The sequence below is a fragment of the Haliotis rubra genome, unplaced genomic scaffold, assembly GCF_003918875.1.
Source record: "Haliotis rubra isolate DU_JTF1 unplaced genomic scaffold, ASM391887v1 Scf94, whole genome shotgun sequence".
In the NCBI taxonomy this organism is placed as follows: Eukaryota; Metazoa; Mollusca; class Gastropoda; order Lepetellida; family Haliotidae; genus Haliotis; species Haliotis rubra.
This window is the reverse complement of record NW_025767679.1, coordinates 75281-92518: the sequence shown is the minus strand read 5'-3', so window position 1 is coordinate 92518 and position 17238 is coordinate 75281. Positions and strand designations below refer to the sequence as shown.

At 37.2% G+C, this 17238-nt stretch overlaps 1 protein-coding gene and 1 long non-coding RNA gene across 6 annotated transcripts in view; one reads left to right on the top strand and one right to left on the bottom strand.

The window, feature by feature from the left end:
• The window catches only part of LOC124264713 (trafficking kinesin-binding protein 1-like), an 83099-nt gene that overhangs the window by 38418 nt on the left and 27443 nt on the right, over nt 1–17238 (bottom strand). Inside the window, exon 1 of one of the 5 annotated variants that reach the window (XM_046699488.1) lies at nt 11891–12011. The exons of 3 other annotated variants lie outside the window; for them this stretch is intronic. In XM_046699488.1, coding sequence (XP_046555444.1) covers nt 11891–11918 — 28 coding nt within the window. In that variant the 5' untranslated portion in view covers nt 11919–12011. Of the gene's footprint in view, nt 1–11890; nt 12012–17238 lie in introns of those variants that run through there. One more of the 5 variants, XM_046699486.1, reaches the window with a different exon arrangement.
• Nucleotides 15472–17238, top strand: part of LOC124264714 — a 39510-nt gene continuing 37743 nt past the window's right edge. The window contains exon 1 of the long non-coding RNA XR_006895222.1: nt 15472–15611. This is a non-coding gene — a long non-coding RNA (uncharacterized LOC124264714). The remainder of the gene's footprint in view (nt 15612–17238) is intronic.

Below are 17238 nucleotides of genomic sequence, written 5' to 3'. Positions count from 1 at the left end.
ATTCAGACTACCAGAAAGGTATTGTTTGCAAAATATTATTCTATGCATGTATCGACAATTTCTCCAAATGTCTACATGACCAGAAGTGCACTGACCATCTCTAGATAAGATAATTTCTGCATATTTCTACATGACCACAGAATCATAGAATCCCTACAAGGCTGATACACTTGGCTTGCCAAACAACACAGCATTGATCAGTGTAGGAGCTCTATTCAAACAGCTACCCGTGCCTGTAAATCAATAATTCATAAGACGTGTATCTTCCAAGGACGACCTCAATTACACTGCTTTGACAACACTACAATGCACATTTCCAAATATTCCAACCAACTTGTCTTATCTGCTGACTCCAATAATCATAATCATGGTTAAGACAAAGCAAACAACAGAAATCTACACCTGTAATCAGACTGGGTGCATTTCAGACCACGTCTATTTCAGGTATCTTACCTTGTAATCAATATCAGTCTCTGACAATTAATATCCAAATTTCACAGTCACATGGCCTGCTACTTCCTTACAAATGAAATAGACGACTGTGTTAACAGGTAAGTACAACAGGCTACACCCAGGTAACACCTCAGTACAACAGCCAGAGTGAATCAATGGACCTACATATCCAGCCAGTGGGATGCTCACAAGCCTGTGCAGACAGCCACACTATGGTAACCATGGAGACAACATATATAAAAGCATACTTCCTCAATAGGGCTATGAATAAACAATCAATGCCAACAATAATGTCAGGTGTTGATTACAACACTAACAATGAATTAACTACATTGTCTTTGATGTGAAATGTACATGAACTGTTTGGTGACATTTCATAAACACAAACCCAGTGGGAAACATTACTTCAGCCAAACATCCCACGCAAACAGAAACACAGAGGACTGGATCTTGTTTTCATATTTTGCAGGGCCCTATTTAATTCTATATTTTGCAGGGCCCTTTTTAATTCTATTTTTATCATATCAATTTTAGAGCAGATCAAATAATTTTGGATAAAAATAAGAAATAAATTTTGTTTGCATTGATAGATTTCATTTTTATAATTGATATTTGCTCCTTGAAATATAGTTTTAATATCATTAAGTAAATTATTACAAATAAAATACATTTTCAGTTGAACACAGTACTTCCTATTGTTTGCTTTTGGTAAATTCAGACTAGGGATGTTTCAAAACATATTTTCATTTAGACTAGTTTGGGAAATTACAGTCTGTGAACAATGTACCAAATTCCTTAAAAATTCTTGGCAATACACTGTAACTGTGTTACATAAAACATAATATGTACAGAGGGTATTCTTACGACAGAAATGTGATAATATAGGCAGTTGTCAGATTGGTCGACATCAAAATCTTCATAATATGCAATCTAAACCCAAATAATTGTTATCATAAAATTAATTTCAAATCAAAAAAGTTTCCCATGTATTATTAATGGTAAATATCAATATGCCAAAGTGTTCCATATGTATATGAGCAACTCATGCATGAAGGACTGATCAATGATGCAGCACTCAAATACCACCATGGCAGCCATAACAAATACATGATGAAGCAAATGTAACTCACAGGAAAAATGCTGAGTATTATGCATTCACATCAAACCTGGATGGAACAATTGGCCATATTTACTTTCTGATTTTGTTAAAAAATGTATTTTTTTTAAAAGCAATTTTTTAATTTTTTGAGGTATTTTGACATAAAATTAAATACATAACTTAGCATATGATAAAACATAAAAAGCCATTTTCTTTGTTATTTACCAGCAAAATTCAAGTGATCTACACAGTCAATATGTAGATAACTGAATTAGCATGAATTTGGAAGTCAATAATTTCCAATAATAATTTAACTGACATGAATGATAAATATTGGCCTCCGAATCAAGACAAATGCCTGCATCTTAAACACTGAAACTTCATAGCATAAAGTACACCAAATATCTCATCCCGAATATCTAAGTGTCATCTAATCTAAACACTGTGATGACATCCCACTCATGACTCAATACACGAGTGAGGTTTAAGTAACTACTTGATTCAGGAAGAATACACATAGTCCTTCAAATGTGTTTGACAAACAGTGACTGTGTCAATCCTGATCTATAAAGTCTATTTTCTCGACTCACGACTCCCCAGATGAGACTTCAAGGTGAGTTTAACTAGCGTTACCTTGTGATACCTGCACAGCCTGTCTGTTATTACTGATGTTACCCAAGGTTGCACAGTAAGACTCTCTCTGTCTTCCAAGTCAGCCCATCTTATCTGCTCCAATGACCCACCTGGTGTTGAAGCAGGCCGACCGGGATTAAAACCTGGAGGCAGTTGCTCCCTGATTTAATGAATACTCTACTGCTTTCACCAGTGGAGTTTATGTGGATTCTGCACCAAGATATACACTTTGCACAGATACAGATTGTTATGTAAACGAGGACAGCATGGTGAGATAACAAGGTAACTTACGAAGTTGAGATGAATACAAATAATCTGAGAACCAAATTCTGTTATTTTAATTTTTTGGTGAGTGAGTGAGTGCTGGATTTGGAAGGAAATGTGATACTGGCTTCAGATGTTGGTGAAACTCATGAGCTTAGTGCTATTCTAAGTAGTGAACTGGAAACACTAATAAACACATTTATCAATATTAAAACTGAAAAGAATTAAGGGCCGGGCCGGGCATTTAAAAAGTAGCAAGTAATATATTCTAGCGACAGTATTATCTTGCATCAAAACAGAAAATAAAATCACAAATTGTTTTATCTCATGAAAGCTCACAATGTATCCTTACCTTATTCATCGTTTCATATTAAGTCTAGTTACAACAATATTATCTCTACATAAAGTATACTTTTAAAACTCTCTTTAAGATTTGTATACATCAAACAAATGGACAGGAGGGAGTGGGACTGCTGTTTGCTTAAGAATGAAAACTTATTTCCTTGTGAACTCTGGTCCTACTCAAAATCAAGCTTTCAGTTGATTCAAGTGTACAGAACACTCTGTGAGATGTCATTACCCGCCCTAAAATCAAACCCACGCATTTACTTCAAGCACAGACCACTTAGTGAGATGTCACTGCACTTCAAAAACAGCTGAGTTGAGTTCACTTCTTTGAGGTGACTTGAAGAAAAGGGTGATAACTTATATTGATTGAGTGAGTTTAGTTTTATGCACCGCACTCAGCAATATTCCAGCTATATGGTGGCGGTCTGTAAATAATCCGAGTCTGGACCAGACAATCCAGTGATCAACAGCATGAGCATTGATCTGAGCAATTGGGAACCGATGACATGTGTCAACCAAGCCAGCGAGCCTGACCACCCGATCCCGTTAGTCGCCTCTTAAGACAAGCATGGGTTACTGAAGGCTCATTCTAACCCGGACCTTCACGGGTCGATAACTTATACTGCATGTGTACAGAAGTCATTAATATTTACAACACAAACCACAGACCCTATCCACCAGTACAAATGAAGCTCATAATTAACTGGGATGAGTGGGGAAGCCTAGTGGTTAAAGCGTTCACTCATCACGTCGAAGACCCAGGTTCGATTCCCTTCATGGGTACAATGTGTGAAGCCTATTTCTGGTGTCCCCTGCCATGATATTGCTGGAATATTGCTAAAAGTGGCGTAAAACTAAATTCACTCATACTTAACTTGGCTTAGAATGCTATTCGGACCAGACACATGCACTGTTGTCTCTACACCACAAGAGTATATGCTAGCCTTGCACACTCTTTCTATATCCCACTAAGTTAAATATATGCTTAAATCATATGCGGTTAATAAAATTGCATGCCTTTTCAAGTATTTAGATAAAAAAAATTGTTGAAGGAAAAGATATTTGATTGTTTGTTTAATGTATACTGCACCAGACAAAGCAAAGATTGATATTATGAGCAATCTAACATGCCCATATTTGCCTAATCCTCCATGCCTGAATACCAGTGACTCTTTAAGATGCCTCCTATCATAAGATGCCTCCTATCTTAAGATGCCTCCTATCTTAAGATGCCTCCTATCTTAGATGCCTCCTATCTTAGATGCCTTCTATCATAAGATGCCTCCTATCATAAGATGCCTCCTATCTTAAGATGCCTCCTATCATAAGATGCCTCCTATTTTAACATGCCTCCTATCTTAGATGCCTTCTATCATAAGATGCCTCCTATCATAAGATGCCTCCTATCTTAAGATGCCTCCTATTTTAACATGCCTCCTATCTTAAGATGCCTCCTATCTTAAGATGCCTCCTATCATAAGATGCCTCCTATCTTAACATGCCTCCTATCTTAACATGCCTCCTATCATAAGGAAAGGTAGCTGTGGGCAACGCTCTACCTTGAACGCTTACAGAGAGGTAATAAATCAAGCAGATAACAGACATTTGTAAAAAATTAACAGTAACTTACCTGAAATCATATACAATAAATTTACTTTTTTCTGAAGTCTGGACTTTTCACAGGCTATATCTTATTTTACTGGGTCTCCTTTCAATTTAAGTGGAGTTGTTTGTTTCCATCCAAATCCTATTTCTTCTGAGACTAAGCATTGGTCTAGCAATACATTATACATGAGCTTTCCTACATTACATATGTTAATTCAAGTCTTGATATATTGGCTAGAAAAGCAGTACAGGAAGCAAGTTGTGTGATAGTGCAATTCTTACTAGGCACTTGACAAAAAAGACAATACAAAAAATGTGACTCTCTGATGCAGAAATTCAAGTACAATGTCAGATTAGAGGGATGTCGGTTTAGAGGGAGTTCACTGTACAAGTGAGTGAGTGAGTTTAGTTTTACGCCACTTTTAGCAATATTGCAGCAATATCACGGCGGGGGACACTAGAAATGGGCTTCACACATTGTACCCACATGGGGAATCGAACCCAGGTCTTCGACATGACGAGCGAACTCTTTAACCACTAGGCTACCCCGACGCCCCTCTACTGTACTAGCACTAACCCGTATCTTGACATACAAAAGATCATTAAATCAGTCCCAGCTGTTTACAATCCCCATGGCCATGAACACATTTAAGTATATAATGGCCTACTGCCCAAACCAGTCTCACAGCCTTACATAATACTGACTACTGCAGTAAATACCATTACGTGCAGCATAACAGCTGTCCAATACCTGCCAATTTCAGCTATGTACATATCAGCTACACAGTCTCTGTATCTTGTTGACATCCTGTTGGTGATTCACTGCACAGTAAGCTGAGAAGGGTTGTTCATTTCAACGTGACATATGTCTGTTGCACAGAGGAGAGGACAGCCACTACAATGACATTGTAGTTCAACTGACATCACCAGCTAGTAACGAAGGCTGTCAAAATCATTCCACTTTTTATAATACTAAATATATGGATAACTGTTTTCACATAATGTATCCCATCCAAATATTGTGGAAAATCAAGGGGTTGATTAGTAGCTAATTAGCTTTGCTACTTATATCACAAGATGTTTCAACATTTTTTAAAATGAAGTTTAGTCCATCATCTGATCAGCTTAATCTACAATCCAATATGAGATGAAGTAAAATGAACAGAAACATACTGGTAGCTCCTATCAATGAGTGTTCACATTGATTGATGGATGATTGATTGATTGATTGATTGATCGATTGATTGAAATCCATGAGCATGGGTATGGAGCTGACAAATCCAGAAGCATAATCGTGGAGAACATTGAATTTGAAATCATGATCTCAGTTCCTGGCATGCCTAAGGCAGGGAACTCTGCACAGTGAATTACTGTCCCCATCTTCACTGAAGGTAGTAATGGGTCTAATGTCTTGTGAGACAACACTAACAATTGGCTTGATGATGCTTTCTTTAAACAATCAATGTGTCTGTATAAAACTGCTAAGGTGACCAAGAAAATGTTCTAACTCAGCCTTTTTTCACCACAGTATTGCAGTTATCCACCTCAACATGACAGTTAGGGATGCAGTTAGGGACACAACCAAAGTATCTGCTTATCCAGTTTTTCTAGTTTCCTGGTTTCCAGTGTATTACTAACCACTAGACATATTGTTCAAGTTGTCCTAAGAATCCATTGTGAAATTTAATGTAGTTTCACATTTGATTTGGAGACAGCTGTTTTTATTAACCCCTGTGGGTCATTTACAAAGCATGAGACATTATTACACCATTAAAAGGAATCAGTGTGGATTTAACTTGATCATACATGTATATCCACATGAGGTAAACCCTGTAGGGATGCATTATAAGAATTTTGTTGCTGTTGCTTAAAGATCACATATACTCTAGGGGGGTACAAATACATAAATCACTTATTGGCATCGTTATAAATGAAACCCCATCATTAAAACTACTCATTTCGATCTTTAATTAACTTAAATCGACCTTTTTGACAACAGTGCACAATTCTCACCCACGAACGAAATTTCAACAAATCAGAGGGGCGCGTTTCTGTGACGTCATGTGAGGAATAGATATGAGGGCTGATGCAGAATTCATGTACATTTCAGAGGATAAATTATCTTGTTTACAGGTTTGTATAAACCTGAAATCGTGACAACAGTTGTGAAAAATGGCCTTATTTGTTTGAGCCAGACGCCAGAGATAGTGAAAACGATGATCAGCCTCGCTCATCACGGTTACGGTTAATTTCTTCAACCTAAACAATGCGACATTAAGAAGGGTGGATGCCCATCAGACGCTGTTATTTGAAAATATCCCCGGTAGTTCTTGTCTGATTGAAATAAAGTATCAAAGCAGTGTGGGCTTTTTCAGGTTTTCTAATGCCTGGATGGTATAATGACTGATCCAAATTGATCCCATTTCTGTGTTTTTTTACCTCGATATTTAATCATGTCATGTAAAAATATGACGTCTGTTGGCCAATTTCCGGGTGTTATTGAGTATTTGAAGCACGGGAATTCATTTGGAACCGACGGCGTCAGACGGAGGTTTCAAATGGAATATTCCCGTGCTTCAAATACTCAATAACACCCGGAAATTGGCCAACACATGATGTTTATCGACATTGTAAACACAAAAGTAAACCAAAAGGTCCACACACGTTTTTGTGTCTGCTCTCATTGACATCGAGTACGGGTACAGCAGTGAAATGTCATCAGCCGGATGTTTCGGCTGTCTCCCATGGTAGCATCTGGAACTGCTCATTTGTGCCGTCATTTGGACTTTACGTCCCAATATGATTTTATTGACGTCATCACAGCTGACGACGTAACAATACAATGGTGTGAGCGATGTTTGTATGTATTAAAACGCAGCGAATTTCCGGGAATCTAATACCATTTGATCACGTTTTTCAACCAATCAGATTAAAGAACACAATGGCTTTTGGTTTACAATAACCGATAACACGCTGATTGATTAATTACTTTTATCAAAGTGTAATCCCAAATCCCAAGTTTTCCAGCTATATGACAGGGGTCCGTAAATAATCGAGTTCTGACAACACAATCAAGTGACTGACATCATGAGCATCCATCTACACAGTTGTGATACAATTAGGAGATAAACATCATGTGTTGGCCAATTTCCGGGTGTTATTGAGTATTTGAAGCACGGGAATTCATTTGGAACCGACGGCGTCAGACGGAGGTTTCAAATGGAATATTCACGATAAACAAACATACACGATAAACAATGCTGAATCTGGTTGTGATATCACAAAGTCAACATGTATAACTCTACAAATGTTTCATCTACTTCAAAGTTCTACCCAAAACACAATGATGTTTGATCTTCAAAAACCAAAGACGTTAATATTATAATACAAGTCTTAGGATAACCATTTTTAAGACAATATCAAACATTTTTTTAATTAGTGAACAATATATAAGGTCAATGAATCAAACTTTTCACTTGCCAGTTATAAAAATTCCAATCCTCTGGCCTAACTGATACGGCTCCTATGAAATACACAATCTGCCCACCAAACTACATGATCTGACACACGTTTATCAGTTTCACCACAGGTAGTACAAAAACTTCTCTCAGGTAAGACAATATGCACGCCTACATATGAATGTGTATTCCCCAAAAATAGTAAGTTCTTTTCATTATGACCCACGTGAGGCATGGTATTGACCTTAACACCTTTACAGATTCAGGTACATCCTGATTTGAAATAGACTTGCTTACATGTAATGGGTTTGGTCAGTCTATTGTTGACATAGTATTCAGCTTCTACCATGTTTTTTACCAAAAGAGTTGAATCAGTATCATGGATATCCTCATTGAACACTGAAGTCCATAGGGAGTGAGATTACACAGCTATGGAGCTTTGGGTGAGTGAGTGAGTGAGTGAGTGAGTGAGTGAGTGAGTGAGTGAGTGAGTGAGTGAGTGAGTGAGTGAGTGAGTGAGTGAGTGAGTGAGTGAGTGAGTGAGTGAGTGAGTGAGTGAGTGAGTGAGTGAGTGAGTGAGTGAGTGAGTGAGTGAGTGAGTGAGTGAGTGAGTATGGTTCAACGCCACTTTAAGCAATGCTCCAGTAATATCACGAGAAATGGGCTTCCTTTAACGCTATGCTTAGCTACTCACTGGGGTTGACAGTAGTAGCCATGGCTTGCCAAACAGGTGAGGATTAAGAAATTCTGTATGCAGCTCATAAATCATTATCATTTCTAGAATACCCACAGACCCACGCTACCAATGTGTATGAATCATGTATTTTCAACCCCGACCAGTCGTGCTGTCACAGCCAAGGAGGTTTCCCTGTATAGGTAATGGTCCTGCCATAGACCACAACCAGTCCTAAAAGAAACAGGTATTTCAAACTCCAACCACTTTCCCTGCTACAACCAAGGGAGGCTACTCTGCAAAGAGAATTGTTTTCTAAAAGAGCTCTTACCAGTCCACCAATGATTCCTTTGACAATCATTTCCTTGTAAAGGAAAGCTTAAGGAAAGACTTCCTGTCTTAAAATCCATTCACTTTTTGATTATTGTGTGAATCATTGGAGATTTGTCTATTTTCTCATGATCATTTCATTTAAACTGTTTTTAAACTGATGATTTCCTTGTGGATGTTCGTCCTTGCATGTTTCTTGTACTGACAATCTTGCAGACATACATGATACTGATAGATCCCTTGATTTAAGTTATACAAACATTTCTCTTATCAACAACTACTAAAGTGAATCAAATGTCACCGGGATTCCATCCAAAACACATGTCCTGGTTTCAGTTTCAGTATTAAACCCGGATCTTTTTCCAAATTTGCTTCTAAAGTTGATGGACACCAAAACTTCCTACATACAAACTACCCTACACTAATGTTGATAAACTCATGAAGTTTTTTCATTTTATTTCTATCTAATTATTGCAAAACAGTTGGAAGTTAACACTTTCATTAACTCACGTAACAGACTGTCCCATACTGGTACACTAATAAAAACAGCTAATCTACCCACTCAAATCCTGTTACATATTTTACAACCACGAACCTACCACTCCCACCCTAATTACATGACACACACAACTGATATCTCATTCTCAACGGAAGTCTTGCAAATATGTCACACAACCCTTAGGCGATTATCAGACTCATCCCAAGTTGTGCACACATACTCTACACATCTTTATAATTCTTTCGGCAATATTTTTCTGACAAAACTATTTATAGTTGATACCTGTGAAGGGAATGTTCTTTTCTTTATCAGTATCAGTATCAGTATCTCTGTTCTGTAACACGTCATCATTATTCCAATTGTGCAGATCGATGCTCATGCCGTTGATCACTGGATTGTCTGGTCCAGACTTAATTATTTATAGACTGATGCCATATAGCTGAAATACTGCTGAGTGCAGCATTAAACAAACAAACAAGGCCAGTCTGCACCTTAGAACTTAGTTTTGCAAATGTTAACATCCTCATAGAGATTTCTGGATAGAAAATCCCAGTATAACTGAATACATTTTTATCATCAGACTACACAAAACAAAATTCTGTCCTCAACTCAGACTATTGATCAGACATAAAATTCGTAGAGTGAATGTAGCACTTATTTGGTAGACTACCGGTATATATCTGATATGTTCCCTGACATGGCCTTGTCAGTGTGTCAGCTGATAAGTACATCTCCAGATCACAATCATACTGACACCACCATTGGCAACTCATGGGAATGCTGTTACGTGCTGTGTGCATTAGGCCCATAATCTGAAGGTAGTGATTGGGACGATATCTGTACATTATCACTTGAGCCGACTATTTACCTATCATTTAACAACACTGCCACACCCTAGCGATGCATGTCAGTGCATAGCAACAAAGCCTGATAAAGGGCCTTGTATTAAACATGTTGAACAATCGCAGTTACCATGGATGGCTTGTGAATATTTACCTGTTGTTCTAACTAGTTAATGAATTATACACATATGAGACAGATTGGACAGTGATGTGTTTTGGTAACCATATCAACTGCATGCTATCATTGATTATACCCTCACACGATTTTGACTTTTAAAGACCCCATTATTCACAAAAGTTTGGAATAAATGGGTATTCCTTGACTAGTCTCTCATGATAGTGTGGTAGATAACTTCCAATTTTGTACAGTATTTTATGGTACTGCTGTTGTCATAGTGACTTTTGATTCAACAATAATTGCAGTTGTGATTAATAGTCTAGCATTGCAGGTGTGATTAATAGACTAGCATTGTATTCTTTTGTTTGTTTGTTGTTTAATGCCACATTCAGCAACATGGCGGCGGTCTGTAAATAATAAAGTTAGGACCAGACAATCCAGTGATCAACATCATAAGCATCAATTTACGCAATTTGGATACAAAGACAAGTGTCAAACGAGTCAACGATCCTGTTGCTTGTTTAGCAACGCACTCAGCAATATTCCAGCTATATGGTGGCGGTCTGTTAATAATCAAGTCTGGACCAGACAAACCAGTGAGCAACATCATGAGCATCAATTTACACAATTGTGTCAACCAAGTCAGCAATCCTGTTAGTTGCCTCTTACGACAAGCATGGGTTGCCGAAGACCTTGTGTATATGTGTAAACCTGGTCTCGTTGCTATATCGCTGAGACAATGCTGATGAGACGTTAAATTTTAACTCACTCACTACTGAAGTCCAATTCTAACCTGGATCTTCCTGGGTTGTATTCCATAGTACTAGGAATATAGTGTCACATTGACTTTAAGATACTGTACACTGTACATAATATTCAGGGCAGTCTTGTGTCACATGCTTACAATAATGGGACCATAACTTTACATCCCGAGCATGATGAAATACTCTAAGATTAAATATTCATTTATCCAAACATATACATGTAGTCTCATGTTGTATTTGTCATTACACTGGTTTGTTATCCTGATTCAGTTTGCTGGTTAAGATATTTTACATGACAATACAAACAACATATTCAAGCTGCATGATGTCACCACACAGAATATAATTGCCATAACTATCAATAACGAAACTTAATCAACTGCCCATTTCATTGTACTTTCCAAACTGCCAATTTCAGGAAATTAAATATGGATATTTTTTCTTAAATTCAATATCAACCATAAATGAAAACATATTGTGATGTATATGAGAAATATTCAATAGATGAACAACATGCTCTTGCATGAGACAAATATTTCCTGCATGTCAATATCGGCAGATAGGCACTAACTTCCTGGTGCAACACATTGTGTCAGAAAAGTTGTGCAGAATTTCAAACTTGAACAATATAAAATTTAACAACATTTAAATAATAAATGCTAAGTTAAGAAATTTGTTAATGATCGCAAACCAATTTCATCACCAAGGTCATGACACAAGTTTGCATCATCCTATGAGGTTAACAAAAACAGGATTTAAGACTTGAATTTTCCTTCACTGACACAAAAATCACAAAACTCTCACCAAGTTGCTCCATCTGACAGGTTGCCATTTCGAAATGTTCTTTGGTAACACAAAAAAACCTGCCGAAATCTACGACATTCTCGTCTTTGACTTAGCCCTCCGCCATATTGAGAACTGTTCTATATCTGCCTCTGATGACTCAAAATAGCTTCTTCCGCAGTGCCAGTTTCTCTCTACACCACACTGTACCAGGGATGGTTGGCGTATGTTGGACGTGGGAAGGGGATGTGCAGAGAGGGGAGGTTAGGGGAGGAGAACAGGAGAAACAGACATTGGCTTAAAAGATAATCTCAACAGCCATGCTGGTCTGTTTTATTACAATGCTCACTAAATCACATCGACTTTACAAACGTCAACATGATACTATTGTTGAATAGTCTTGATTGCTTTATCAAAGTTTCACAACATCTGTCCGGACTTCAATATACCAGTGCTTGAACTTGCATAAGTCTCTAAGGTAATAAATAACAGCTTAAATGAAAATTTCAAAAAGAATATGAATAAAAGGAGCACATTTTCCTTCTAACAGACTTGCGTCCTTGAACTGTCCGCTAATCTATACTTGCCTCTTTAAAGGATAGAATTACTATACATCCATTGGCTTAGCATTCAGTACAGCCTTGGAGCAAGGCTAATCAGTGATGTAAATGTGTACTTAATGCATCTGGTCGCTGTGACATTCCAACCAGGAACTGACTAAATCCCCACGCCACTGTCTATAATTTACACCAGGAACTGAGTAATCCCCATTGTTTATATTTCATCAGTGTGTGCTGATACGAATGTTGACAGATAGTTTACTGCTCACAAATACCTACTTTCTCTATGTTTACTTCAACCAATGACACTGAATATGCTGCTCATGCAAAGTGTGTGATAGAACCAGCATCCTTGTATTCAGTCTAACAACATACGCACCCTAAATCAACATGCCCAATACATACCCAATCAACACAATGAAACCCAAGTTTATAATAGTTGACAAGTCTCAGAATACTGTTTCTGAAAACTGTCTCCTTTTATTATATTTTATGACAATAATGTTTTTTTATGAGTAATAAAGAAAGCTTCCATGAAGTAGATCCACAGAATGTGGTTTGGAATGCTGTTGGACACAAGAGTTAATGTGCATTCTCCTCTGTCTGTCTGACATGCCCAGATACTGAGACACACTCTCTCTCTCACACACATAGACGCAGACACACACACACAGACACACACACGCATGCACGCAGAGGCTAGTGGAAAGTTTTAGTATAAGATATGTTTGGAATCTCAACAATTATGTCAATGGCCAAAGTTTATCACTCAAAAATACCCCACATCAGACAACCCACACCTGACACCTGGAAGACCATGGGTGTACACAGTGTAAGACTAGGCCCACATTTCTGTGTTGCCACAGGTGCCATCAATATCCTGCTACCCCCACCGACGACTGATGCAGACTGACTGTACTGAAAGAACGCAACCCAGACAACTGATTGTAGTACACAGATATGATAGACTTAGTCTCTGAAAATATGTAATTGTGAAAAGCACCCCCATGAGATTTCAGATTGAACCAGCAGAAAATCTAGACTTGCTTCATTTAGAGCTGTAACAATTAAGTAAGGGCCGGGTGAAAGCTTAAATAGTAAGACTAAACTTATGATTCAAAAGTAATTGTTGTTAATTGTTTTGAAAATGTGTCGTCTAGAGACTAACAGGTATTGGTGTAGAGACAGTGACTTTTACAACTCCAGGAGACCCTTGCCTATATTTTGAGGGATACCGGTAATTTAGCTACCACCTCCAAAAATCAAAGGACTGTTGGCATTGTGAAAACTGATGTAAAAATGATTAAAAATGTTTGTATGCACTGCAAAAACACAACTCATTTTAAGTTTCTGTTTGAAACCCTTTCTTTTCTCCAGAATGTTAATATATATATATGCTCATTCATTCCCTGAAAACTCACAAACAGCAGCAAAAAATATAAAATGATCATTTAACCTTCACACAATATATAAATATAAAATATTTCAACAGAAAAATTGACATAAATTTTATTTATATAACTATCCTTTGAAACCATATCAAATTTCAAAGTTATTCAAAGCTCTTAGTATGAATATCACTATATGTAACACATTCGTTTGTCAATGTCATAGCATGAAAACAGACACAGAGAGACAGGTTGTATATTTACATCTCTCGTTATGATAACATGCATGAAATAATACACAGATTAAAATATTGAGCATAAAATTCCAATCAGCCACCCTTAAAGGATTAAGGGACAGAGGTGTAGCCTGGAATATTGCTAAAAGCAGCATAAATCCAAACTCAATCACTTATACATGTTCCTGTAAATGGTCAGTTAAACTTAGTCGCTAATTATAATAACCTATTAACTAGTAATTGTAGATAGACCCTTGTAAATTGCTCTAATTACATTCAAGAAGCACTTGCTTGTAGAAATAATGGTATATCATTAGCCATAAAATGGAATTAAATTGTAAAGTTTCTCCTATTCTACAAAAACATACTCATTTTGTATGTATTGTACATGGGCCGATAGCCTACAAACCAAAATAAAAGAACTGAATTGAGTCACTTAAAGGATTATGCAAAACTAATATACATACAAAATTATGAAACTCATGAAAGAAATATATATACAACTCATGAAAGAAAGAAATAATAACTATATCATATTTCTGAAAGAATGGCTTGGCATTAAAATCTCAGGTTGAAATATATAATATATCATCTATGTTTGAGAACACAATGGCGGGACTTGATGTATATGTTTTAATCAAACTCGGGCAATGAACCTTGTCCAATCCTGTCAGTACGCTGCTTCATATGACCTGACAGTGTTACAATTGTCCCATAGCTTATGGCAATGTTCCACAAAATCCACGCTGACAGTGACAAGTTGATGCCCTCCTTACACTTGCTGGTCCCACATATGCATAAAACATTTCACGCAAATGGGTGGTAACAGTTTGAATGTCCTTCAACAACCTTGACAAGTTTTTATAAAATAAGTTCAGAATTTGCAGTCAATACTGCCACCCTTTGATTTTTAGGTTTAATTTCATAAACAGGTATAGAATAACTGAACCTTATCCTAATACACTGTTACCATGGTAACCTAATCAAGATAAATATCATACAATGTAACATTTGTTAACAATACACAGTAATGGCTTTAGCAACAAGTGGGTAACCTAGACAATTGAAAATAAATGAAAAATGAATCCAGCTCAAGTCTAGAATTATTTTGCAAGTCTTGATGGCCCCATCTCTCAAATTTAGCTCTGGGCTTCATGTTAAATATTTACAGGTGCATGTCTTTAAATAGGACTTTAAAAAAAAATGTATTTCTGGGATTAAGTGTCGGTCAAATGGGCTACAAGTGTGGCTGAAAGTTCAGTTCCAGATTAGCTAGCTACTCCTTGCTGAATTTCTAATGTGTATCAAGCTATTTTCAAATAAACAAGCTCAGACGGAGTGAATATTGTTAAACACCAAAGTCAGCAATATTTAACCTACATCATGGTTACATGTAAATTATTGAGTCATCGAGATCTCCTAAGCCACACAAAGGTACAAAGACGTGAAGTCACAGAGCAAGACAACCCGCTCTTTCAGTCAGTCAAAGCCAACTACAAGCATGAACCACTGGGGACCCTATCCTCGCCCTAAATCCCCAGGGATTAAACCCAAGCAGGTAAACATGTTTTTCACTTTTGTTATGGCTTTTTGTGGCTTAGTATTAGTACTTTCAGTTAAGAGCTTGAGACTTGGGATCTGCCTTGAATCAAAGACCGGAAATAGGGTCTCATCCTTGGCTACCCTGAGTTGTGCTTATAACAAGGTGCTCTTGGGCACAACTGCCAGAATGATGTACTTATCTGGCACATCGCTCCTTATGACCGTGCACTGCAATTTGTTACTGTCTCTCAAGCCATTTGAATTATGGAATGCATCACAAGTGCTTTGCAAATAATGACATGGTATAGATATCATGATTCTGATACACATCACATGATGAAATAACAAAGTCTTCAACTTTTTAATTGGTAATAGAAGAAGCATAACATGAGACAAAGCAAGAAAGAGAACAAATCAAACACACAAAATGACATTTACAGCTGACATTTAACTAGCAGAATTATTCCTGACAACTATAGCCCGCGAAGAATCACACACACATAAAACTAAAGCTGATCATGATGAGAGAGGCTGATTAATTATCTCTACACAATATTGAAAATTAAATTAATTGAAATTAATAAATACCAATTCAATTCATCAAATTATTGTGATAAAACAACATTTGTCCTCATAGCAGGCACAGTTTCAGCTCGATCGTTTGTATGGCCCTTCAAGCTTTGATCTGCAAACTGGCCATCTACTGACCCATAAACTCAGGTTAATATGAAGGTTATCTACATGACTGACCTGTAAGACTGTGATACCTCTACATAAAAACCCTTGCCAGCCCTCTCCTTGCTCTAGTTACCCTGTTAACACCTCAAGGAGCTTGTTATCCTCTTTTATCACAGGTCATTCACTGTGTAGCTGTGTTGGGTTTGTTTGTGTCAAAACCTTAAAACCTCAATACCAGGCCTTGTGCCATCAAGGGGTCAATAACTCTTCTGCTGTAAACATATCTTACGACAGCCTTAGCACAAAGTTGTTTTGAGGTATGGACCCCAGGGTTGATGACCACTGACTTGCAATATTCATAAAAATTATATTCAAACTGGTTTCAGTATTATGAAAATACATTGTTTAACATCATACTCAGCTGTATGGCAGCCAGTAAATAATCAAATCAGGTCCATGCAATCTAGTAATCTATCTTGTAAGCAACCAAGAAACATCTGTCTATCCAAAATATTTATTAGCTTCTTACATTAGCACCAGTCCTAACCATGAATCCCCACATGATAACATATTACACAAAATTTACAAAGAATGATTTTAGAAAGTGCCCTTGAAAGGCAAGCTGTGACAAAAGTTCTGAGGTATTTTAACACTGCAATAATGTTCAAATAAGCATCAAACCCTCTTCCAGAGTCATTGTTATCAGTGACCTAAAGTGACTTCACAAAGCCATAACATTAGATTTTAATTGCAAATAAGTATTTTAACAGACATTTGCTGATAAATCCCCGATCACAGCACAATACAGAAACTGACAAAACAAAACCCACCTGAAATGCCACAACTAGACACCCCCAAAATAGTGGCATTAGAACAGCACAACAAACCAAAGGAAGGGAATAGCACCAAGGCTATCAATCCCAGGACAGTCGTCATGTTCATAGATAAGATTGCATTGTGCCTCC